Below are 26,361 nucleotides of genomic sequence, written 5' to 3' on the forward strand. Positions count from 1 at the left end.
CCCGCCTAAAAATGCTACCCTAATGATGATCAACTCCTGCACCAGGCAACTGATTATCCCTGTATGTCCACTTTCCTAATAATAAACACAAAGATACCTTGTAAGTCAGGAAGGTTAATTGTGCTTATAAATATAAATAGTCTTCACAGCCTACCATTGTTGCCCAACGGCTCAAAAGCAATGTTCACAAGGCACTTTGATCGAAAGGAAGTGCACTTGGTGTTGTTCATAAATAAGGTGCTGATGGTTGGTTCTGAAAGAGGTACCCACTTTGACCACCCATTGGCATCTGGACGTTGGCCCCCATTGGGGTGGTGGTCAACGTCAGGTGAATGTTTGTGACAGGTTGAGGCTGATGAGGGTGGTGGGGGTGATGGGGCCCGGGGTAGTGCATTGAGGCAGAGGGGGTAAAAGGGGGTGGGGAGGCAGGACGGTTGGGTACAAAAGGAGGAGGCGGGGAGTTTGGGATTGGATCGTGTCTTGGCAAGAAGGATGTGGATGCCTGCTGATGTTCGGCCAGTACTTGTTGTTGTTGTTGAAGCTGTTCTTGTTGCAACTGTTGTAACTGTGGTGGTGTCAGAGGTGCAGGACATTTCTTGTGTGATTTCTTCTTTTTAACAGGAGGAACTGTTATATTTTCACTCTTTGGTGATGTATTAGTGTCTGTGGAAGCACTTGCTGAAGCTCTTGTGTTTGATGATGAACTGGATGATGGAACCTCGCGAGATGATCTCTGGCTCTCCTCTTGATTTGCTGGTATATTTGAAGGTGTCCTTGATGGACTGGCAGTTGGGGTTCTTGAAGATTCCTGTGTCCTTGAGGCACTCGTGTTTGGTGTTCCTGCAGATGCCTGTGTCCTCGACGGACTGGCAGTCGGTGTTCTTGAAGATTCCTGTGTCCTCGATGTGCTTGTGTTTGGTGTTCCTGCAGATGCCTGTGTCCTCGACGGACTAGCAGTTGGTGTTCTTGAAGATTCCTGTGCCCTCGAGGTGCCTGTGTTTGGTTTCCCTGCAGATGCCTGTGTCCTAGATGGACTTGCAGTCGGTGTTCCCGAGGATCTCTGTGGATCCGGCCTCCTCTGTGGGCTGTCTCCTGGTCTGGATCCGCTAGTTGCCGATCTGGGTCTTTCGCGCCGTGTTTCCCCAAGTATATTCTCTGTTGAACGGGACACCCGCATGACCTGTCTACTATCCACTGACCTTGGACGCTCTCCAGAAGGAGGTCTTGGACCATGACTTGACAACCTATTTTCTGTTGACTGCTTAAACAACGCTGCACTGTTCCTCTTTGGTCTCACAACAACTGACGCTGAGCTTGAAGGGCGGGCCTCAGCAGCTCCAGAGTTCTGCGCAGTTGGTATATCTGGGGCACGCCTCTTTTGACTTTTCGGAAGGGTGGAGGATTTTGCTTGTGTTGCTGTAGGTGATGGGGAAGCACTGACTACAGTATTACTTGAGGAACGGACAAGGGAGTTCCTGGGCGCTGGTACAGGTGTGTCAAGGGAAGGTGAGCCACCAGACGGACTGGAAGATGAAGATGATCCTGATGACTTGACAAAGCCTTCTTGACGAGTGTGTTGGGGCAGCATAGGAGATGTGAGTGTCGTTGATATTGCTATACTTGGTGCTTTGACCTGTGAGAAAAACAAGATGATGAAAATATGCATTCAATAAAAAGCAGATGTAGTAATCGGAGCATGAGATCAATTTTGTATTGTACATGAAGAGGTAGAGTTATACACCAAAATACTCTCTGGTAATATAAACATCAAGAGAGTTAACATTTAATGCATCAAAAAGCTACCAATTAGTAAATGAATCTCTGGAGTATGCTTTGGATGGACATCATAGAATGTAATAGATGGCATAGGTTCATATCCCACTGCTGTCACCAAGTCAGTAATGAAAGAGTCACTAGTCATCTCGATGGCATGGGTTCATATCCCAATGCTGCCACCATGTCAGTAATGAAAGAGTCACCAGTCATTTCAATGGCATGGGTTCATATCCCACTGCTGCCACCATGTCAGTAATGAAAGAGTCACTAGTTATTTCAATGGCATGGGTTCATATCCCACTGCTGCCACCATGTCAGTAATGAAAGAGTCACCGGTCATTTCAATGGCATGGGTTCATATCCCACCGCTGCCACCATGTCAGTTATAAAAGAGTCACCAGTCATTTCAATGGAATGGGTTCATAATCCCGTCATCAATGCCACCATTTCAGTAATGAAGGGGTAATTTTGATGGTATTTGCAGGTGTACCAGGATTCCCTCTAGTCTTAAAGGAGTACAGTAGGTTTTTAACTAGCACAGGATTCTTAACATGCGAATGAATTGACTTGCCTACAAACGATAGTCATACGAGGGAACTTACTGCTTTTCTGTAGGAGTAGGTGGTGATTGCAGCAATGAGCCCGAAGAAGCAGCAGATTACACAGAAACCAACGGATGTCCAAAGTAGGCTGAGATATTCACCAGACACCTGGCTACATGAGTCTACTCCAGCATACATACTAGGTGCTTCAAATAGGCTGTAAGTAGTAGAAGGTAAAGAATTCATCAATGGCTGTTTACACATCTGGCTACACAAGTCTACACCAGCATATAGTTAACAACTAAATTATTCATACCCTTTGTAAATTTTCTGATTTTTGTGTGCTTTTGTAACTATAGAATGAAAGGTGGACTGGTTGAATTAGGCCTTAGTAGAATACTTTTAGGGTAAGCTTTAAGATGTCACATTCCCAAGAAACATAAACCAGGACAAATGTATTTCTCTTAAACTTAAAAAAATTTGAAAAACTTGGTACAGGTATAAATAATTTAGTTGTTAACTGTACATTCTAGGTGTAATAATAATAGAGATAATAACAAAATTATCAACAGCTAATCAATCAATCAATCAATTGATCAATCTATGTATCTATATCCTTCACTGAACGAATCATTCTGTGTATTAATTAACTAAAAGATTAATAAAATCTACCTATAAATAACTTGATTAATGTATCAACCAACCAATCAATTAATCAATTGATCAACTAATCATTAAATTTAACAACCAATTGATCAATATGTGAAGAAAAAAACTTTAGTACAAACAAGTACACAAACATTTTTGAACAACAAAAAAACTCACTCCAATAAAAAAAACCTTCAAGGGTTATATCAGGGGTGATAGTGAGCACTAAAAAAAAAATTGGTTTTTTGTTTTCTCCTCAACCACACCCCCCTTGAGTAAAAAAAAAAGAAGACGATTCGCGGGGAAATAATGGCATCTAACAACATTCCCCCCTTTCGAGTAGGAAAATTGAGACAAATTTGGGAAAATTGGGGAAAAAATAGGGAAGAATAGAGATAATAAGAGGGGAATCGAGAAAATCAGGACAAAATCGGGAAAAATAAAAAAAAATCGGGAAACCGATTTAAATCGGGTTTTTATCAGGCCTGGGTTATATTAAGGACAAGATTGAAAGCACAAAAATGCCCCCTTTACCCATATTTCAAATATTGCCTTCCGCCAAGAGTTAAGATTTTACTCAAACGACATGCACTTCCAAAAAGAAATTTGTGACTTGAATAGATTATATGAACAGGAAGAAAGGAAGTGAGACTCAAATATGAAAATGTGAATTCAGTTAATCAACAGGATTTTCATTGAAATATCCCAGATTACTTATTGAGGCACATTTTACCGTCCATAACTTCAGTGTCATACAAGAAATGCATTTCCAATGGGATTAAAGGGAATTACAACTTTCATATCAATAAAGTGTGTTTGTACAATGAAAAATGGTTATACTGCATGCTCCTTTCCTATTTCTCATAAACCAACTTGGCATGAAGGTTGAATTGCATTTAAACGCTTAACAAAACTATCAAGTTCAAAAGACATGATTTCATAATAATACAACATTTTTGGACAACAGTTTACTAATAATGTGTTTTTTATTATTCATTTTGATAACCACAATTATTCCACTACTTATTAATTCAGTTATAATGGGGGGGGGGGGGTCAAAGTATTTATAATTCTAAACAAACAGATGCACTTTTCTTTATCCAAAAACTGTCAGAGGCACTCTGGTTTTCAAACAATGTACAGGGTCACAAATAGTCTTTTACTTTCAGACTATGTTTCTCTTATTCAATTTTGTTCAATTCAATTAAATTCAAATAATCTGTTCTTACCTTACTGCTCTGAAGTAGCATGGGCTAAACCTCTCTTTGGTCAGGTAGCAGCAGTAGCAGCTCTTTGGGAAACTCAGTTGAACGGCTTCGCAGGAGAGCTCCGCAGAACAGTTGGCAAGTCCCGTGCTTGAGTAGGAGCACTGGCTAAAATCAACGTTCTACGACATAGAGACAAGATAGGTGAGAGATTATGGTTTAAATTAGAGGATAGTGAACAGAGCAAGAGTTAAAGAGCGAGCAAGAAGAAGAAGACACAGGGGTTTACATATGTCATTATTGCTTGCACATGGTGTATATTTTCAGGGTACCATTCAGATATTCCAGAAGCAAAATGATTAAGGTTTTGAAGACATACAAATACGTCATGATTTCTTGACCCCTCCAATGCCATACATGAAAAATCCCCCCCAGAACTTTGAGTGCTGAAAGATGCATTTGGGGTAAATATTAATTATTGTTTGTTTTCTCAAATAGAGATGGGTACCACTGAAGAGGTTCATCTCATTGGTGATGTATCTTCAAAATTAGGCCTTTCTTCACAATCAGTTGAGTAATTTCCCGCTTCTTTCACTTGCTTGCTTTAAGTTTCTTCAGACCTACGCTGGCACTGTGACTGATGCAGTATGACCATATGGTAGGATTTGGTATCGTACATTGAAGAGAGAGTATACTTTGCTAAGTATCTTGCAGCACACAAGTGCAAGCTAACAAAAACAGGTAACTTCTCAACTGATTCTAAAGGAAAAACTAATTTTCAAGAAACATGTACCCATATCATGAAACTATAAAAAGTATGCTAAGACTGAATCAAATAGTGATACAAAACACTAAACATCAAAATTTCCTCTTTACAAACAATGAATTTGTGACTAATGATAACAATTTAGAGGCATAATAGGAGTTATACAGATGAGATGACTTACATGTATTAATGATGCTACAACACTCTCCAAGAAAGCCCCTATGAGAGCCATGAAGATCCCCAAGACCTGAAGCATCACACCCATGGCTAGCATCTTCTGACGACCAAATGGGAACAAGATGCCCTCCAGAGAGACAAGGGCTCCTATAACAAGCTGCATTAATGGGATGAGACAGAGATTGTTTGATTTATTTATATAAAATTATATATACCTGGTAATATATCCACTTGTAAAGCGCAATAACTATGTGGATATATTCAACTGCGCTACAAGAGATCATAAAATGTGCTATACATTCTACATGAACAAGTGGGTTTTCAGCCTTGATTTACAGTTTTCTAGTGATGGGGCTTTCCTTATTTCTAGTGGTAATCCATTCCATAACCTAGGGGCAGCACAATATGTGTATAAAATATGTCTTTACAATGTTAAGAAAATATTGCAGAATCAAAATATATGCTGAAGGATTGGACCAGAACACAGCACATGTACTAGTTGTGCCTGTCCTCTCTACAAATTCTACAAGACATTTAATTTGAAATCACAAAATACATAATACAATTTAAACAATTTTTTGAGATGATGGTGGATGGGGGAGAGGATAGGGAAGACAGAAAAATGAGACAGAAAGAGAGAAAGAGTGGAATATGTATCAGAGAGGGAAGACGGAAAGAGAAGAATGAGGAATAAAAGGAGAGGAGAAGTGAGAGGTACAGGTGGAGTTTGAGAAAGAAATAGAAAGAGAGAATCAGAGAAAGAGAGAGAGAGAGAGAGAGAGAGGGGGGGGGGTGGAAAGAGGGTAGAAAGAGGGGAAGGTGAAAAAGAATGGTGAGATACATGTAGAAATGGCGAGAGAAAAATCGGACAGAGAGAAAGAGTAAAAGATTAACAGCAAAAAAACTAACATTAGAATTAATTTGTATTACAAATTGAACTAATTGCACTAACAAATATAAATCGAGCTACAAAGAGATTCTCTCCTTATACCTGGAAAACAGAAATCATGAAATATGGAAACACAATTTTCTTAACCTCATTGCATTGGAATCTTTTTAATGCACATGCTTAAAATATCCTGTGACACCATATCAACTGATGATATAAATATAGAGACTCAGAGTTACAAAAAAGTATATAGAACAGATGGAAGGGGAGAGGGAGAGAGAGAGAGGAGAGAGAGAGAGAGAGGGAGAGAGAGAGAGAGAGAGAGAGAGAGAAAGAGAGAGAGAGAGAAGTAAAAGGTCTTTTGAACTTGGAGTATTCTTTTTCAAGTGCACAGATAAGTACTGCTGCTTTGTCATGCTATTTTAAAGTTTTTAAACTAATCCTTTAAATTCCTTGCCTCACCATCCTTTTAATGTTAGATTATAATCAAAGACACATGATCGAAAAAAGAAATCCATATTTGGCAAGGGCAACACTGACAACAAGAAATCCTGATTTGGCCAAGCGGTCTCTTAATTCTGGGCAGAAGACAAAAATTACAGCGGGGAAGAATGAAGTATCATGCTTGTTGCCACGACAACTAATCAGACTAATACATCCTGTAGGGGTGAGTACATGTTCTAAATACATTCTTGCCGAGCTGCCGGGGTAGGATCCTCGCCAACAAAAATACACCGCTGGAACATCCATGACAGCCAATTTCCCCAAAGTCCAGGAACCACAATTTTGGGGTAAATCCTGCCTGGAGAGGAACAAGCTGGCTCATCCACTTTTATGTGGCTATTGATCAGTTGATCAACTTTTTTGTGGTTGTGCAAATCATCTCTTTCCTTAATTATCACAATTGCATTTCACTTTTATTAGTTGATATCAGTACCGGTATGTGGTTTGTGACTCATTTGAGCTTGCAAAAGCTAGCTCAAACCAGTAATAAATTGTTGTGATCTCTACTTTATGCTGATAATAAGTCAAACATTTCTGTTTCCCCCAAAGTAAATTCATTGAAACTTGACAGTGGCACATCAGATGATGATAACCAGAAGAGATTTATCTAATTAATGACCTTCTGAAAACTCAGAAGCAGAACACTTTTTTAATCTCCCCTATTTACCTAGTTAAAGCAGGGAGGTGAATTTTCATTTTTGACTATTGAAAAGAAGGAAGGATTTGCATTATTTTATCTTTCAAGATGTGAACAAATTTATGAAAAAAGAAGAAAATAGATATTGTCCTTTAAAAGATCAAGATAAGGTTTGTACTTGCAGATTGCATGTGTATGCAATACAGTGCATATATCCAATTTATTATAGCCCCAGGGTCCAAAATCCAGCATGAATATAGTGAATTTTAGTGACCTTGTTTGATCTGTTCTATTCCACTTCACACTCATACAGCTGATCGGGCCTAATTCAACTAAATCAAATAATAATCTAATCGAGGCTGAACTTCTTAGCATTGAAACCCCCTTGATACTTTGATGTGTAAGCAATGGAATCGCCAAGTGATGATTTGTGAAGGGTACTCTTATATATCACCGAATCTTTATGATACAAAACTTTGGCCAAAAATGAATGATGCCATGGCAAAATATTTCATATGTAAAGTGCAAAATAATATATGTGATTTGGTTATTTAAAGGCATTAAACTTTCTCAACCCTGGAACCCTTCTAAAATTCATGAGAGAAAGAGAGAGCCCTTGGCAGTTTTCAGTTTTAAAGTATACATGCATCAATTTACTTGATGCTAAATGTAGCAATTAATCTTCCATAAAACAGATATGTTTGATATTATTAACTTCAATATTATAACTAGTGGATAAAAACAAAGAAACAGAAAAAACAAACTATACCTGTACAAAACAGAATCAAAGAAATTTACAACTGCAATTAAATAAATGTGATCAACAGCAATTCTAATATCTTCAAGTAATGTACCTGTATGCATTTGAAAGTAAAAGGAAATATATGAACACAACCTGTTATTATCCATGTCCTTATAGTATACAATAGTGTATTTCTGAAGTATAATGCATAAAGTGTTGCATTGCTAATTGTGAGAATTGATGGTGACTTTTATTACCCTCAAGAATAGGCCTTTTAGTATAATTTTCTCAACTGTCTTGTATTCAAATATCTTTGTTATGCACAAAATGCATGAAATAAATCTCTTTCTGATGTGTTGCTTAGCAACCTCATATGGTCTTCCCTTCAAAGGATACCCAGCGCAACACAAACAGGATAGGGGAAAGCTTATCATCCATCTTTGTGGGATTTCACTCACAATGATTTAAATTTGACACTAAGCAATCAATAGTGATGATGATGGTAATAATAATAATACAATATGTACTTTAATTCCACATCTTTATTTTGCTGTTCATAGACGTACATGTATCAAGAAATTGAAAAGAGCAAGAAGGAAGAAAGAAATACAAAAGAGTGCAGAATATTTGTTTTGAAATTCATTTAGGAACTTAAAGCATTTTTTTGTTAAAGATCAGATTAGGAAACAAAAAGGAATCTAAAATTAAACTATGCAATCACTATGAATCAAGAAAACATAAATTCAACTAATTGTTCACCAAACAATTGAGGTGGTGCAAAAGTGAGTGATAATTTATTGGTTGTTTGATGCTATATCTTGAGCCATTATAAAAACTTCTAATGAAATGAATTTGCTTGCCGATCATTCAGGCATTTTTTATTTTATTTCAGGTTCACCAAACAGTGTTTAAACAGTGTAAAATATGATTTTGTTTATAGGAATTCTTTTTCAGGTTTATCACGATAAATATGCAGTTGCATAGCTGTAATTCTTCTGTACTTAAATGTCTGTTTCATTCTAAAGTTCCAAGAATCATCAAAATATTGTAGCTCTGTTACATCCCCTCCCCCCATTGCTACTTACCCTTGTATTTTCATTAATGTACATCAAATGGTGACTTAAAATGTGTTCCTCTAATCATAACAGACACCATTTTTGTTCACTGAATGCAAAATTAAATACATATTACATCAACTGAAACTACAGAACTCAACCTATTAGTATACCTCTCAGTATGATTACTTATAGAAAACCTGAACAAACCCTGAGAAAAAGATTTCAGCCCAGGAAACATGGCAGGAAAAGTGATAAGTTCATTGAGCAGAGATCTCGAGATCTCCAGTACACAAAGTAGACTGCGAGTCGACAATCCCAACTATCAAATAGTGCAATCAAGTATTTTGAAAGCACATAAACATGTTTTGTTAATATCCTTTACATATTTCCTTTCCTCCTGACCCCTAGAAATAATCGGAATTTGCGGCAAATGCAACATGTTTTTTTTTAAGATAACGAGATATTGATCAAAGTTACATTCTGAAACTCATATTATATTCATAACAATTAAATGTCTGCCTTTTAAACAGATTTCACTCAGCTTCTTTCTTTTTTAATGTTCTATTTCAGAAGTGATTCTAGATCTGAAATCAAAACTTTGGGGTTAAGGGAGTGGAGGTCCAAAAAAGTACATAATGAAGACATTCTTTGTTGTTTTAAATTCAAGGTACGTCAAATGAGTTTAAAAAAGGGGCACAGCTAAGTTTCTTTGATAACATTTCTCCAAGTTTATATTCAAAGTGAGAAATATAGTTCCTACATGTGTAGGACTTCATCTCATATAGTTTTAGTTTGGTTGATGTTTATCAATAACATAAAAGTAAAGTTTAAACAAGGAAAATCAGAAAAAAGAAAAGAAAAATATAGACACATCCAAAATGAATAGGCAAAAATAGAAATACAACTACAACCCCAAAAAACAACAACAGCTGAAAATTGCTTGAGCTTCCCCTCTAGATCTGAACTGCAGCAGTTTAGCGATTTAAAGTGCATCCTTAATCCGCCCTAAACCCACCTTATCCGCAGACTTAGGATTAAGTGATTCACCCTGAGCCAACCAACAAGATATCTATGCCAATTACAAGACGTCACTGAAACCACATGCGTCCGTTCAAAGCAAGAAGGGATGTTAGTTATGTGTTAAGGTAAGTGTGTCAACGCCCTTTTAGCTCCGAACAGACGAAGTGTTGACAGTTATCCAGAACGTGTTCAGGGGAAGATCGAGATCCTACTTCTCGGTTTATGAGTTTTAGTCTGTCATTGCGGGGGTTTCGTTGGTGGATGATGAGCTGGTCTATCATCGGAATGGGGATAGGATGGGATGAGTCCTTTCACACGAGAGGATACGTTACATTGAACATATGTTACACACTATCGATCATTTACTTTAGATATTTCATGTATATACATATGACTTGGGTCTTGCTGAGTAAACCAACATTAAATGACAAATTTCTGGTAACACCAAGCCATATGACAGAGAAAATCCTTTTACATTTTAGAGACCCCCACAAGTTGTATCACAAATATATTTCAAAAGGATTTATACTGTATTCATACACGCATGTTTACAGATACAGCAATGCAACACAATTTACATAGGGCTTTCTCTAGTGATTAGAACAAATTAAAACAGCAACTTTTATGAAAAGATGATTTGAAAAAAGAAGAAGAGATGACAATAAAAGGGTAGAAGAAATGACTTAAAATTTTACAGAATTTGTTCTCAGTGTGAAAGTGGGAGGGGAGGGGGATATGTATGTGTACTAGAGAAGGAGATTGCCTACATGTATGACGTAAGTATGACTGGCAGAATGAAACATGGTTTGTGATAAGTCTGGGCCGGGGCTATCCCTTTCGGTAAGGAGATCCCCAGGTTTTATAGGACAACAATCAGATCAAATGGAATTACATTACAGAGGCCACTATATGACGCTTAATAACCATATCATGTGTGATACATCGGGAGGACGAGAGAAAACAAAGGGACAGCACAAAAAGGCAGGTCAAGAAAGAATAAAGAGAGAGAGAGAGAGAGAGAGAGAGAGAGAGAGAGTATGAGAAAACAAAATGTCAAGAGTGAAAGAGAGAGGGAATTATAAATTATTTATAGAGAGAGAGAGAAAGAGAGAGGGAGGGAGGGAGAGGGAGAGAGAGAGAGTGAGAGAGAGAGAGAGAGACAGAGAAAGAGAGAGAGAGAGAGAGAGTGTTATCCCTTTTTGTAAGGAAATCCCTCAAGTCTTAAGACGAGAATCAGATCAAAAGAATGGTATAAAGAGGCCACTAAATGACGCTTAATATCCATATCTTGTGTGATACATTACATTGGGAGGATGAGAGAAAACAAAAGAGACTGCATATTAAAGCAGGTCAAGAAAGAATAGAGAGAGAGAGAGAGAGAGAGAGAGAGAGAGACGGAGAGAGAGAGAGAGAGAGACGGAGAGAGAGAGGGAGAGGGAGAGAGAGAGAGGGAGAGGGAGAGAGAGAGAGAGAGAGAGAGAGCAAGAGGGAACAAAAATTTCATAAGAGAGAGTTGGATAATTTTGTACGGAAATCCCTCAAGTTCCAAGAAAAAAAATCAGATCAAATAGAATGGTATTATAGGGGCTACTATTACACTTCATAACCATATTTTGATACAATAGGGGTATGAGATAGGAAGAATTTAGAGAGTGTCAAGAAAAAATGAAAGTAAAAAGGAGAGAGAGAGAGAGAGAGAGAGAGAGACCGAGACAGAGAGAGAGAGAGAGAGAGAGAGAGAGAGAAAGATAGAGAGAGAGAAATATAGTGTGAGAGAGAACATGTAGAATATAAAGGACAATGTACTGTAGATATAAGAGAGAGAGAGAGAGTCATAAAATTGCCTAAATCACCCTTCGGTCAAATGTGATATGGTACTTATTCTACTCTTTTCGATAAACATTCCATAAATTTGGTAAATATAGGATTAAGTTAACAATCTGTCTTTACATATATCTAAATATTTACAAGAGAATTATTTGCAGTTTAACGCCTTCTCCCCCTAATTTGGATATTCTTATGCAATGTACAGGTACATGTAGAGCAAATAAGTAACAAAAAAGAAGTTCTTTTGATTCGTAGTTTGTTGGCCCAAGCTCAAACTTCCTGACACGTATGCAATTTGCCAAATAGTAGACATTATTAGTAATACTGGCTTAAAAGCAATTTTGGACTACTCAAAGATATTACAAAACTCTTGTGATTCATGATGTTATATGAATCATGAATAAAATTAATTATTTTTAATGCTCATGCTATGTTAAAAACACATTTCCCTTGAAATGATTAGAAGAAAACCATTACAGATGGCCTCTCCATTTTCTTCAAATGAGTCAAAATGGAAAAAAAAAAAAAAAAAAAAAAACTCTGTTTCTATCACTTTATCTGTGTGACATGGTAGATTGCATTAAAGGCATTTTTATCTGAATGCCTAGGCGTGCTACTTTTTTTTGCAATTCATGAAGATATCCTGCAGTGAAAATTTGTGAAAATTCACTTCACAAACATTTCTAATTGTTACAGTAGTACCTTTAATTCTGTACAAATGTAATAAAAAGTAGGCCTGATTTGACAAAACTATCCGGTGTGTGCTTTAGTAGGGAAGTAGAAACACTGAGTTCAGCTGCTATTTTGTAAAAATTTGCAAAAGTTCACTTCACAAACATTTTTTTTTTTCAAGATTAAAAAAACATAATAATAATAGGACTATTTTGACAGAACTATCCAGTCTGTGTTTGGGAAGTAGAGACACTGAGTACACCTGCTATTCTGTAAAATTGGGAAAAGTTCACTTCACATACATTTTTTTTTATTTTTAAAGATTAAAAAAAAAAAAAAAAAAAAACTTTTACAGCAGTACCTTTAATTCTGTAGAATTGTCATAAAAAGTAGGACTACCGGTGTTTTGACAGAACTATCCGGTCTGTGCTTTGTTAGGGAAGTAGAGACACTGAGTACACCTGCGTATAGGAAGGAACAGCACCTATCAGCAATGTCCTTTCCATCGCGACCTTTCCTTGGACTCAGTTGGCAAACAATTGAATGCAAGGGTGCGACAGATATCAAACATGGCAAGGCAAATTGTACCTGATAGAGGTGTTGCAGTCTATTAAGATAATCGCATAGACTTTTGAAATATCAACCCTCTGGTTAGTTTAAATAACAGGCTACTATTTGAAATGTAAGATGTAAGATTACAATGACATGTAATCATATAGTCTGAAGATGATTTTTAGGGATACAATTCGGGATTGTAATTATCCTTGAGTTTATTTCTCAAAAGTCTTTGTGATCCTCTTTTGAGCTATAAATAACTTCTCCTAAAATCTCCAAGATAAGCTCTATAACATCTTCCCTTAAAGTTTCTTCAGAAAAAAAATAGATAGATAGACTTAGGTACTTACCAATACAGGGGCCCAGAAGGCGCCCGCGCCTACATTCTCAATGGTTATATGGACCCATACTCCCAGAACAATCTGAGAGATACATATGACAACCTCTCCTAAAAGAACAAGAACAGCAAGCACCAACTTTCTCCTTGAAACTGTGAACAAAGAAATACAGAAAAGGAGTGATTATTGATATTCAAATATTTATTTAGTATTATTTCAACAGGGCAACCCCGTATAACTGGGGGCCCTATATAGCGTACACAGTACAGAAGACATAATTGTACATATTTGTTACATGATAAAATATGGAGAAACTGAGAGCTTAAAGTATTAAGTTAAAATAATTTGACTGTAAATATTTGCAAACATACCTGTTACAAAATAAAATTTGGCAAAATTCTTTTTTGTCAACGTCCTTCATAATTTTGTTGTGTACTGCATTAAAAAAATGCAAACTTAAATGATTTCTCCTCAACAGTCAAAATTATTTTTGCTGTAAGATTTGTACTGTATGTATGTAGAAATAAAAAAAAAAAATCATAAATTGTGACAAATTATCAACTAAATCTGTATTTCTGGTGACAGTTCTTTTGAAATCTAAAGAGGTATAAATTCTAATACTGTGAGGGGGGGGGGGGGATTGGACAGAATGGACTTCTCTTGTGCATGTACATTAGTGTTCCCTAAATATTCTGCTAAGGTCCAAGAAAAGTTGGGATATTCCCTGTTTCAGATGTAAAAACATGTCACAAACATTTTCCTCCTCCCTTCTCTAACAATGACTTATGTTTCTTGGCGTTCTATCAACAAAAATTATCCTTTCTCCTGGCAACGGCCTAATGTCTGATCCTCTGTACTTAATACAGACATTACAAAAAAAGATAGACATTAATAAAAAAAAAAAAGGGTAGACATTTAAAAAAAAAAGTATACATGCACCTATTAACATGAGAATGTGATCATACAGTATGTTGCAAACCCCAAAATCGTCTTTAGTATCCTAAAATATCTCCAATTTGATTTCATTTCATTTGATCTGATTTGATTTATTAACAATAAAACATACATTTCTATTTTTCAGCCTAACTTATGAAAGCTGTTTTTCCCCTATTCAATACAATACCAATTATGCATTTAAAGGTATGATCAATCATACTGATATTAGATTATTTTTTTCTTTCTGTATAACTTATTAAATATGATATTAATCTGGCAACATGAAAAAGAGTATAGTTCCCCATTGAATAAATGTGTGCAATTGTCTACTGCAGTTTTAAGGATATACTATTCAACTAATATTTTGTCAAATATTTTTAAAATGATTAAACTCTCACCGACAGTATTAAAAACATGGAAAATGATTAAGCAAGCTAACATTCATCTCCCAAAATAAAAGTAGTTAATTCAAATCATTTCATTTTAAGTGCACTTCATAAATGCTCTTAGAAAAAGAAATCAAACTAATGACCTTTGAACATACACCCACCAAAATAAAATTTGCTTGAAAATTTTCAAATAACTTTTCAAACTTTTCAAATTATTTTTCTATATCTACATTCAAACATCTCCAATTTAGCTTGGAAAATGTTGAATACACCCTTTAACTAGGGGTAAAACAGAATCAAATTCTTCTGCTGACACCTCCAAAACATCCCTGGGAATGGGTATCAACCCAAAACACATTTACATCTTGGAGGAACCGGCTGTCGGACATTAATGAAATGAAATAGTGACACTTTCTGCCAAGAGAAATATTTGGAACAATTTTTCTGCTTTGGATGCATGATGGAGCTTTCTGATAAGTGAAACATAACACCTGGATGTGTGTCCAGAGTTGTACCCCAGGAGAAAAAGTAAGAATTTTGCCAGGGAGAATCTGAAGTATCTAATTGATTTCTACTCCTCTTCTCTCTTTGAATGACTTGGGCATTTTATGAGACACCCCAGAAGATTTTGTAAACACTTTTTTTAAATTCCACATTGGGCTAAAAAGTAAACACCTCTAATACCCCCCCCCCCCCCCCCCCCAAAAAAAAAAAAAAAAAAAAAATTATAAAGTATTTTGGGAGTTGTTTAAGAAGTTCTTAAAAGATACTCTTTCATTTCAACATATTCACTGAAATGTTTACGAACATGTCCTGGGTTCTCTTATAAACCTTCCAAAACTTTAAGAAAGAAATATTAATGCAACAAGGAAACTATTCACACAACAGCAAAACCAAAAACTCATAGTCATCATCAGAACCTGCAGTATAATTTCAAAGTGATTTCACATTATGGTTTATAACATCTAGGCCTATAATATCTTGCCTCCTATGCCCTTTTGAAATGATTTTCAACATGTACTGTAGACCCCATTTTCAAAATTACATACTAAATTATTTTCTAAAAATGTTACAAAATAGAAATCATATAACGGTGATCATTCCTAACATATATATTTCAAGATAGAAGTGAGAAAATACGAACTACTATTTTCAAAGTAAGAAAATAAGAATGAGTACATTTAAACTACATGTATAGCCAAATATTATGATTTTTAATATGACAAAGGGCATTACTGTAGACCTGTAATATATAACACCACAAAACCTGTCTTCTATCTTTCACCCCCATACACTCATCCTTCCGTCTGAGATTACTCCATTATTGCCTTAATTTTTCTCTAATTTCAGGATTGAAAACATCACCCGCAGGTGCAATCCCTAAATTCAAGTGTCCCCTGAAGTCAAGGTACTTTTTATGGTATCCATATGTTATACAGGGCTTACAGGTGACTAGTCAATTAGCTGAACATAGTTCACAGATGAGAGTTGCCAAGCTAGATCTTTTATAGCAATTTGCTTGAGATGAACCAGTCATATGGCTGAACATAGTTACAGCAGGGATAAACTCACATATCCCTGGTTACAGATGTAAAAAATTGCAATTTTAGATCTTTTTAATTTGTATAGGGATTTGCTTGAGATGAACCATCCAATTAGATGAACAAAGTCACAGATGTGAGGGTTGCCAGGCTAGATAATTTGTAGTGATTTGCTTGAGATGAAGTGATTACTTTGTAGAACATAGTCATAGATGCATTTGAAGGGTGGCCAAATTATATCTTTTTAGTGATTTCTTTGAGATGAACCAGAGGTGGTGAGGGTGGAAATAGACTTCAGATTAAACCTCATTCAGATACATGTATGACGCAGTAAACCAACACATTTTTCTAATTATGAAAGAAGTGTAATACACTTCACATTTCTTTCTTCACGTTTCTTATTAAACACAGCTCAGTGAATATGCTAACAAACTTTGCAGAGTGTAGTTGCCATAAATTTACACATTGTAAAAAAAAACCCAGAAAAATGTTGTGGTCTACCACTTCGCATCTGAAGAGTAAAATTATGTTTTCTTTTTACAGGGGCTCGTTTTGGATTGCTGTTGTAAAAATGCAAATATCTTTGCAGTGATGTTTATGTGTATTATTGTTGTTATCACAGCTGCTCTTTTTTTACAGAGTCTTTTTTTTAAATAGCGTAACAGAGCTAAATCATCCACTACTTCCATATGTTTGTTTTTTGCCCAACTTATTCAATTCATATTTATTTTATTTCGAACAAAAAGATAAACAAAGGTATTACTGATATTATCACAGAAAGTATGAAAAAAATGTATGTACATATTCATTGTTTTATCTTGATAAGTATACAAATAAACTTTACACATAATAAAATAAGTAGAAGAAATTCTTAATTTCTGAGGGAATGATCTACACTGAAAACTAAGATTTTGAAACAACTTTGGAAGGGCTGAGGAGTGACAGTATCTTGTTCAAAAGGGCAGATTTAACACTTTAATAATGAGCAAAGAAAATGTCAAATCAACCCAGCATATGTTTTTAAAAAAATACCTGGCAGAGCTTTCACTATATATATATAGTAGCAAGACACATATTGGAGGATAAACAAGCCAATATGGAGCTCAGCCAGTCTAATTGTACCTATGAAAGTTGGATTCCAAATATTTAAGAGGTCATATCCTATGAATTATACAGCCCAAAAGTCAAAACCACCTACACCTTTAAGTAGCAGCTCTGATAACAGATTGAATGGTGGAAAGGGTGATTTTTTATTAACATGTATGATATTGATTATGAGTGAGAAAGTCCTGTTTCATAAAAAGAAATCTTTCAAGGAAAAAAATATTTGTTTTTGATTGCTCCCAGTATAACAAAAGTTCTGCTGGAGAAATAGCTATGACTTTCATATTGTTTGAATGCTTGGAATAAGATATAGTTTCACCAAAAATACTGTACCAAAGAGATAGTGAATTTGGTTGGTGACTTATCAGTGGTGTTCAATAGTCACATATTGTCAGCTTAGCGCCAGAAGAGCGTTAACTCTGTGAACAATGATATTAGCCAAGTCTTTGTTCCTACAAACGGACAATGATCCCACTACGTCATTAGGTTTTTAATTATTCAAACAAAATCGGAGCGCTTACCTTTTCGGAGTATATTGTGCTTTGCAGGTGTGCTCTTGCTTTCACCGGCCATGGCGGGCGATCACGAGGACGCTCCGGGCTTAGAGCGCTTGCGGCATCTGCAGCGAGGGGAGAGATTGAGAGAGAGGGAGAGGGTCGTAATGAAGACTGACGGCAGGGTAAGTGAATAACAGCACACTCACGAGGGCGGTATAGTCATACGTGTTGACAGTTTTGGCAAGGGGTGATCGTGATCGTGTGCAGGACGTGCTATATGCATTATGCATGCTACAAGTGGCGGTATGATTCGCCAAGCTACACACTCTACGCAAGATGCACTAGCTGATACAAGTATGCCTCTATCTGTACAGTTTGTACATAGTTCATAACTCCATGGTCTTTCGTCGTTAACATCCTAACCTCAGTCACACTGCCAAAAATGACTCTATTCAACTTCGAACAGAATGATTCTTTGCCATTTGAGGTAATATTATATTCTTGGTAAATCCCTTTTTTATGAAATATATATGAATTTATGAATGGTGGAACAATAGCTGAGTAAACTAACTATATATTTACATGGAGATACATTTATTATGATGCTCAAATATGAAATAGTACTGATGATGAAGATGATGCCATACAAATCAATATGATTCATGTTCATGTACTTATGGCAAATAGGCTAGGCATTAATGAGAATAATATTGGAACATACATGGAAGTGTACAAGAATATCAGATGAGACATTAATATAATTCTAGATAACGAAATAAACATTTGTATCACAATGCGATAATAAATGTTGTATAAAATGTGGCATTTTCCCGTATTTCTTATAACCAAACTTTTTAAAAGTTTAGGATTACCAAACTTACATCCGAGATATCATAATTTCTTGTAATAACGCAACAATAACAATACCGGTGATGGCACAATACCTGAAAAGGGCAACCTCAAAAAACAATATTCCTGGAGCAATTCTGTGCACTTTACTCTACAAAGGACCACCCTTGACAACAATCAGCTTCCTCCAGCCTACAAAAGAGAGTGAGCTTGTACAGAATCAAAAGACCTTAACATATAGGCCCACTTAAAGTTTACAAGGTAATCAATATATCAACATTAAGTGATCTCACATCACCTATACATTTATATATCACCAATAACAATTAATGACATTGATAACGCAATACCTGAGAAGGGTAACTCTCAAAGATAGCAGGTGATCCTGGAATCCTTCGCTCTACAAATGAGCTTCCTTCAATCTACACAGGTAGTTGCACTTGTTTAAAAAATAAAGACCAAAAACGTCTAGGCCCACTTGAAGTTTGATGGTAATCAATCTATCAACACCAAATAATTCTTAAATCTCTGATGACCACCAACAATAGTTCAATAGTCAGAGTGGGGTGTTACTGTTAGGAAGAAGACCATTTCCACCTCTTTCAAGTAAACACTTAAGCCCCTTCCCTTTAAAGTCTTTTTGTTTTTATTTATGAGCTGTCAATGTCAGAGCAATATAAAGTAGGAAACAACTAATTCACTTCCACCACATACTCAAGGGGAGTGTTACCACTGGTTTAACATTTGAAGAACATTTTGGTAGTCTACATCAGCAGACTCTTGTGATGAAGAGGATTTTTTTCAAATTTATTTGAATGATAAAATTTAGTTGAATGATGTGGCTATAGGATAAGGGGGAAGTTTCCTTTGGATTGAAGATAAGCAGATTTAATTTTGGAATATCCGAGAAGCAGATTTATATTTGTTACCTTTTTGCCTACTCTAGAACATGTTTTATATCGCTTGGAATATACCAAATCAATTAAAAGTGAATCAAATTCTTTCTTTGTAGTTTATACACAGAATGTTTACATTGTTTGTGGCTTGCGTTCATACAAGTTATTACCATCAAGCTCAGAAGGGGGCTTCATAATTTTGAAAGAACTACATCTTATATATGAAATTCACTAAACATACATGAACATGCATACAAATGTACTCTGAAATATAGGATTACAAAAATAATCGACTTAAGATGCAACAAGAGCTACTACAAAGAGTCTTAAGTTGTAGACTAGAAGAGAACTTTCTTGCCAACTGTGTTCATTCTATACTACCAGATAATTTATAGCCAATGGAAACATCACTTTATGTGTTACATGACCGCAGTCAGAATTAGGAGGCAACATGATGTTGCTAAACAAGTACATGAACTACTGATGAAAATAGATGATGGTGGGGATCGAGAGAGAGAGAGAGAGATGAAAACCGAGACAAAGGAAAAGAAATTGAGGGTTTAAAAAGAGCATAGAAAATAAAGATTACAAAAAAGAATGAGAAAGGGGGAGAGAGAGATAGATATAGAGAGAGAGAGAGAGAGAGAGAGAGAGAGAGAGAGAATGAGAAAGATAGAGAGAGAGAAAGAGAGAGAGAGAGATGAAGGAGGAGAAATGGTCGGAGTGAAAAAGAACACAGAAAATAACAGACAATAAAGACATAGAGAGAGAGAAAGAGAGAGAGAGAGAGAGGGAGAGAGAGAGAGAGAGAGAGAGAGAGAGAGAGAGAGAGAGATGGAATATGACAGGGAGGAAAGGACAATCCTTGAATACATCAAACTAATTCAAGCACAATGCATGAGGAAGTAGGAGGTTAGGAAGTGGATGATTTCCCAGTTCTGGTTTTAAAAGGACCACTCCTTGCCTATTTCCTACCAAGACACAAGAGCAAATTTGTATTGTTCCTCCCACAACCGATGAGTCAATGACCTTAAACACACCTCCAATGATCACAATACTAAAACATGGTTATTCAATAGACCATTTTCGTAATGTAACCAAATTTAATGCATAAGTCTTTGTGAATAGTGTCTCAATACGAATATTTCATTCACTTGTAATGAATAATGGTATTTCAATACGGTAGTGTTGTTATGTAGGGCAAGCCAAAGTATTTGTCCTTCCTGGCAACAACTAATTTATGGCATCTTTTTATCTTTAATTTTTAAACAAAGGAAAACTACAATGTAACAGATTGACTAACAGATTTTGTGGACAGAGATTAACAAAGGCCAGTGAATCAATATTATAGATTGGTTCTTATGAACTTATTTCTTGGCAAAGAATACACACAGACTAAGCTGAATATATTGGTTATATTTCCAGCATAGCATTGCATGGACGTTTGATTGTTTTTATAATATTAAATTATGAAATTTGCATGTGAACCATTTTATAGAATTATCTACCCAACTTATAAATGTAAAATTGGAAAAACTTTCTCTTGAAACTTGAGTAACACAACCAGTCAGGAATTCAAACATAATCTATGAAAGTTCATCATATCAAATTTAAAATCAATACATGAAAGTTTAATGGTCACAAATCATTTCAAAATAAAAACAAGGAAAACAAGGAGGAATAAAAATAGAGAAACGGAGAGTGACTAAAAATAAGCTCTATTTCAGGGTGTAAGAGTTTCAGTTTCTGTTACAGCAGGCAGGTTAATAAAATGATACCCAATTCATATTTTACTGCCGAAATGGGTCGAGTCTGGACTTAAAGGTAAAAAGACCAGTTTTGGAAACACCCCCCTCTTAAAAAATGAAATGGAAGCTCTTAATACCAATCATGTGAAAGAATATGTTTTGACTAATATGTGATGATACAAATTATGCCAGGAAACCGCCGACTAATTGATATATTTGGTAAATTATTATATCTATCCGGACTGGATAGATATAGGGTAGTCCCATATACATATTTCTGTGTACAGTGCTTGAAGCTTTACCAAGACTGGAAAACTTTCTTATCATTTTGATGATTCCAGAACCTTGCAGTACACACCAATACTTATATTCTAGATGATCAACCTTTTCTAATCGATTCCACAACGTTTCTTTCACAATACAATCGCATGACCAGAACTGGTCTATACCTTTAACCCTCTTCCATCACTATATTGAAAGGGGTTAGATAGAACTGATGAGATAGTAATCTGATACATGAATGGTTATGCTACCTACAACAACTGTAGCCCAGTATAAACTGGAACAGGAAATCTCTGGTCTTGTGGGAACTCATCTCCAGCTAACAGATTTCGCTGTCATCTCGTAAACCTCTCACAAAGAACCATCACAAGGTTGAGATTATCGTCTGTAAGCTAATACCAACAGCTGAGGGGTGACAACAAATGCCAAGAAATGATTTGTCAATGGGCTACAAGGGCAATTCCAGAATGTTATGAAAACAGAAAAGGAGGGGGGGGGGAGGGGTTAAATTCCCTGCAATGTCTGACAAACAGCAACAAACAAAGTAATCGTCATCTCATTTACGATATCATACTCAAAGCTCCAGAATGAATGATTTGTTTGCTGATATCAAGAGGAGCATTAAAGGGAAATCAAGTACTCAAAAGTGCAAACAAAATCAGAGAAGCAGACTGGTGAAATTTTGAATGAAATCAGACAAAAATATGAAAGTTATTAATTTTTAAAGTTGTAATCAAGTATACTTATCTCAGGTCATTTCAAATTGGCTGAATCGCTGTGGCGCAGTGCCTGACAACTTTCCCATTTGATTCAATACACAAAACGACTAAAAAAAAAAGTATGACATTTTTGTATATGACAAATGAGAGAGTTGTCAGTGACTACAATTCACTACCCAATTGCCAATTTGAGATTCACATACATTTAGTGATCTCATATAATTTAAACATATGACTCTCTTATAATTGGTCCAATGAATGTCAAACTTTTACAATTTTATTTTCTCTTCTTTTTGTGCTTTCGTGCAAAAAATGAAATTATTACAAAGGATGAATTGCCCTTTAACACTATGCACATATTTTTAAAAACAATATATCTTCATACAATGTTTCCTGTTGATTGAGAGGGCTGTACGTTATGCCATGAGAAACGTAAACATTTGGAAAAACATCAAATCTGTGCCCAAACTCTGCGGCTGCTGTCCCTGAAACTGTGGTATTAATCAGGAATAATATGCCAGCTAATAAATAAAGGATAACAACAGCTGAGCATATGGAAATCACAAACTTGTCCAAACTAGTGGATAGAAAGTTCATGCTGCTGACTTTCTTATGCTATTCAAATTCCAACTTGAACTATTTGGCCAAGTGTGGACAAAGTGATCTTCTCTCCCCAGTGAGAGGTCATTGAACTATCAGGAAGAGGCAATTAAGGTCATTGAACTTTTGCTAATTTATATTTGAGCTGGAAAGGTAGAGTAAACAAAAACATTTGACTCTCTTGCACTTTTCATCTAGTCTGCAGGAAAAGACTCTAATTTGACACTCACTGTAAACCCAACTGCATAAAGTATTAAAGCCCCTCAAATTAGATGGCAAAATTTCACTTATATTGTATCATAATGTGAAAGAGGATGTCATGTAAGTCATATTTCTGGAAGAATTTTTAAAACAAATCGTCGCTGTTTTCACGAAGTGACGGTAGTGAAAAAAAATTGCATTCACTAGCTTTGCGTTACGATTTTCCTCACTACCATCACTTCGTGAAAATAGGGACGAAATGTGTTTGTAGTCGAATATTGATGAAAGAATACAAAATTTAGGTTTTCCACATACAACAGAAAACCCAATTTATGTATTCTTTTATCAATATTTCTTTTCAAACACATTTAGTGGGGGGGGGGGGGGGGGGGGGGGGGGGGTGGCATCTTTGCAGCAGTGTGTCTCAAATACATCCTTTTTCACATTATTATACAATTTAAGTGACATTTCGCCATCAAATTGATGGCGAATTTGGGGCCCCCAACACTTTAGAGGGGCTTTAAGCCTAGTCTCTGTCAGTCTCTGACTGTGGGCAGCTCTAGTGCAGTAGACTGAGAAGTCTACGTAGTCTCACAATTCAAACACTTTACACACGACAATTGACAAAGGTTCATGCCTGCAAACTACTTTTTAGCAATTAAGGCTCCACGCTTCAGACCTACTTTCTGCAAGGGGGTCATTCTTAAAATATGGCAGAAGAAGGAGACCGGACTACTAATGCCCCATCTAATTTTCAAATGTAGGGGATGTTCTGAGTTTTCGGGGGTCACTAGCCTTTAAAAGTCAAAAGCCATTACGTGGTGTCTGTATCTCTTGGGAGATCTCACCTATAAACGTCATTATATTAGAAAGTTCCTAATGTAGAGTGAACGAACCAAAGAACTGATGGATGGACAATACCAAAAATGAAATAATGAAATATACTGCTTATATTTCATCATTTTTTTTAAGGGGGTGCGTTACATAATAAATTTAGTAAAATATTAAAGAATTAATCACAATAACAAGCTTCAAAACAAATCTGAGATAGAGAACAAAGGCAAATTCACTATCATTCTTTTTTCTACTACCACTGTGTTACACACATCTACAATAAGTGATGTGAATTATCATAAATTGTCATTATTTCTGTTTAGTCAAAGAAGGGTCATTTTGTGTATTTTCCTTTAAAATTTGATTGCATGATTGGTAGTTTGACCACCTTCCATGATATGTGCATACATGAACATCATATTTCAAAAGTTACAAAGAACATTATTATAGGATTCACAAAAATAATCAACTGTAAAAAAAAAAAAGAAAGAAAGAAAGGAACTATATCAAGCTTCTAAAAAGCCACAAAGACGTGTGGGAAATGACAACTGTTATCATGCCGGCTCGACCCAACGACCTGGAAATAAACATTCTAACATCAGTTATCAAACCAGACAGTCAAAACCCTGACTACCGGATTTACGTTTCCTCAAATTCTAATCCGGTCTCTGTCATGCAATGCATATGTGACGGATTAGTTTGCCAAGAAGGTTTATTGTTCTTGTGTGATTCACTAATAACTGTAGCAATTGGAATTAAAGGGCAATTTCACCAACTCAACAAGTTGGTTTTATCAAAAGCGGAAAATAACATAAAAACATCAATAAAAGTTTGAAGGGATCTGATGAAGGAGAAAAAACATATCTTTAAAGGGGTAATACATGAAATGGATACCGGTACTAGCAATATCATAATGGTTGGCTTTTTTCTTCTTGCTTTTGTTTCAGCAAAATGATAGCAGAGCAAACTTTTCCTCTGAACAAACAAAAATCTTTTTGCCTAAAAATTAAAGATAATTTTTGCCTGTTGGGGTACATTGATGTACTCCCCAGCTACTTCAATTATTCAATGCAACAAAATTAAAGGTATATGTACCTTTACGAAATGAAATTTGGGATCACTTTTACAGTTAATTCTTCTTGATCAAACAGCATTAATCATTAATCATAGGAACAAATTATGAATCAGAAAAGAGGAGGGAACCGATGCAGACGTATTAATCCTAATTCCTTCTCCGGGGGATTATGACAGGGAATTTTAACTGGATTTAGAGGTGCTATGGATGAAGTTGATAAGGAAGGAGTGATTTTGGATGTGACAACAACAGATTGGGTAGGATTTGGTGAGGGACTCTCAAAGATTGAAATTATTTGATATTTCACACTTTTAAAGTTAGGGGTTTTGATCGTTGTTCCTATATATCTTACAACCCTTTGATCTATCAAATTTAAATGAAGGTAAAATGGATCACATGAAATATAGGAAATGAACATTTAATGGTAAAGTTAATATCTTACCCTTTTAAATTCAAAATTTTTACACAGGTCTTGTAATTTGTTATCAAGAGCTTCATTTAGCTGGATAAAGGCATGACATGAAACAAATTAATCACAAAGGAATGTTAGTAACTGAATAAATAATGAGTGCTGAAAAACAACAGCATGGCAACTTCATAATAATTTCCTCAGAAATATCAAAAAGAAAATAATGTTCAAAGATGATGAAAATTTGATGAAGAAAAAAATTGGGAAAAAAAAATGTTTACTTGTGGGGAAGAACATGAGCTTAAATATTTTGTGCTTATCAGAATAACATTACTCTGTACATCAAACCAGATCTAAAAGTGCAAGAATATCATCTGCTAAAAACCAGAATGGAATAATTTCTACTTTCTGGGTCTTCAATAGTATGAATAAATATATCATAAAGTGTGTTAAAACTTACCAAGATCAAATCAATTTGCTTCTTCAATATTCTCACCAACTCTTCGTTTGCAGACCAAATACAAATGCTACAGGAGGCAAATTTAAATGATGAAGTTAATCCCGAGTTACACATCAGTCGACAACTGAAGACAACACAGACTGCAGCATCAAAAGCTTATTTCCAGCCACTCACTTTCAAAGCCAAAGTTCTGGTCAAGCAAATTACTCAATCATGAAAGAGACTCATGTCTTCTTCCCCTATCAACATGGTCGATAATCCAATATTCCACTTCACCTTCGACACAATCACTAACAAAATGAACATTTCAGGATGGACGTTTAAATCACTTGCCTCTCCTAATCCTGTTTTGCGCTTAGACTAATTACATGAACGCACGCGTACTGTCCACCGCTTGCTCGATTCTCTCTCGACCTATGCTGAGAGAAAGAGGTTAAAAGCGATAAGTTCACTGCTTCCGTTGTA

At 35.8% G+C, this 26,361-nt stretch overlaps 1 protein-coding gene across 2 annotated transcripts; it reads right to left on the reverse strand.

Annotated features, from left to right (window-relative positions):
- LOC105438855 (MICAL-like protein 1) lies at positions 1 to 26,361 on the reverse strand. Of its 2 annotated transcripts, none has more exons than XM_011667186.2 (7): positions 25,897 to 26,361; positions 17,848 to 17,945; positions 13,369 to 13,508; positions 5,119 to 5,271; positions 4,196 to 4,353; positions 2,379 to 2,535; positions 1 to 1,633 (listed from the first exon to the last, which is right to left on the reverse strand). In XM_011667186.2, exons 2-7 carry the CDS (start codon positions 17,897 to 17,899, stop codon positions 227 to 229), a joined length of 2,067 nt encoding a protein of 688 aa, XP_011665488.1. In that variant the 5' UTR covers positions 17,900 to 17,945; positions 25,897 to 26,361; the 3' UTR covers positions 1 to 226. The 2 variants fall into 2 exon arrangements, with proteins under 2 accessions (XP_011665488.1, XP_011665487.1); XM_011667185.2 differs by lacking the exon at positions 25,897 to 26,361 and adding an exon at positions 19,023 to 19,306.

Source organism: Strongylocentrotus purpuratus, unplaced genomic scaffold (assembly GCF_000002235.5).
Source record: "Strongylocentrotus purpuratus isolate Spur 01 unplaced genomic scaffold, Spur_5.0 spur5_scaffold_12, whole genome shotgun sequence".
NCBI lineage: Eukaryota > Metazoa > Echinodermata > Echinoidea > Camarodonta > Strongylocentrotidae > Strongylocentrotus > Strongylocentrotus purpuratus.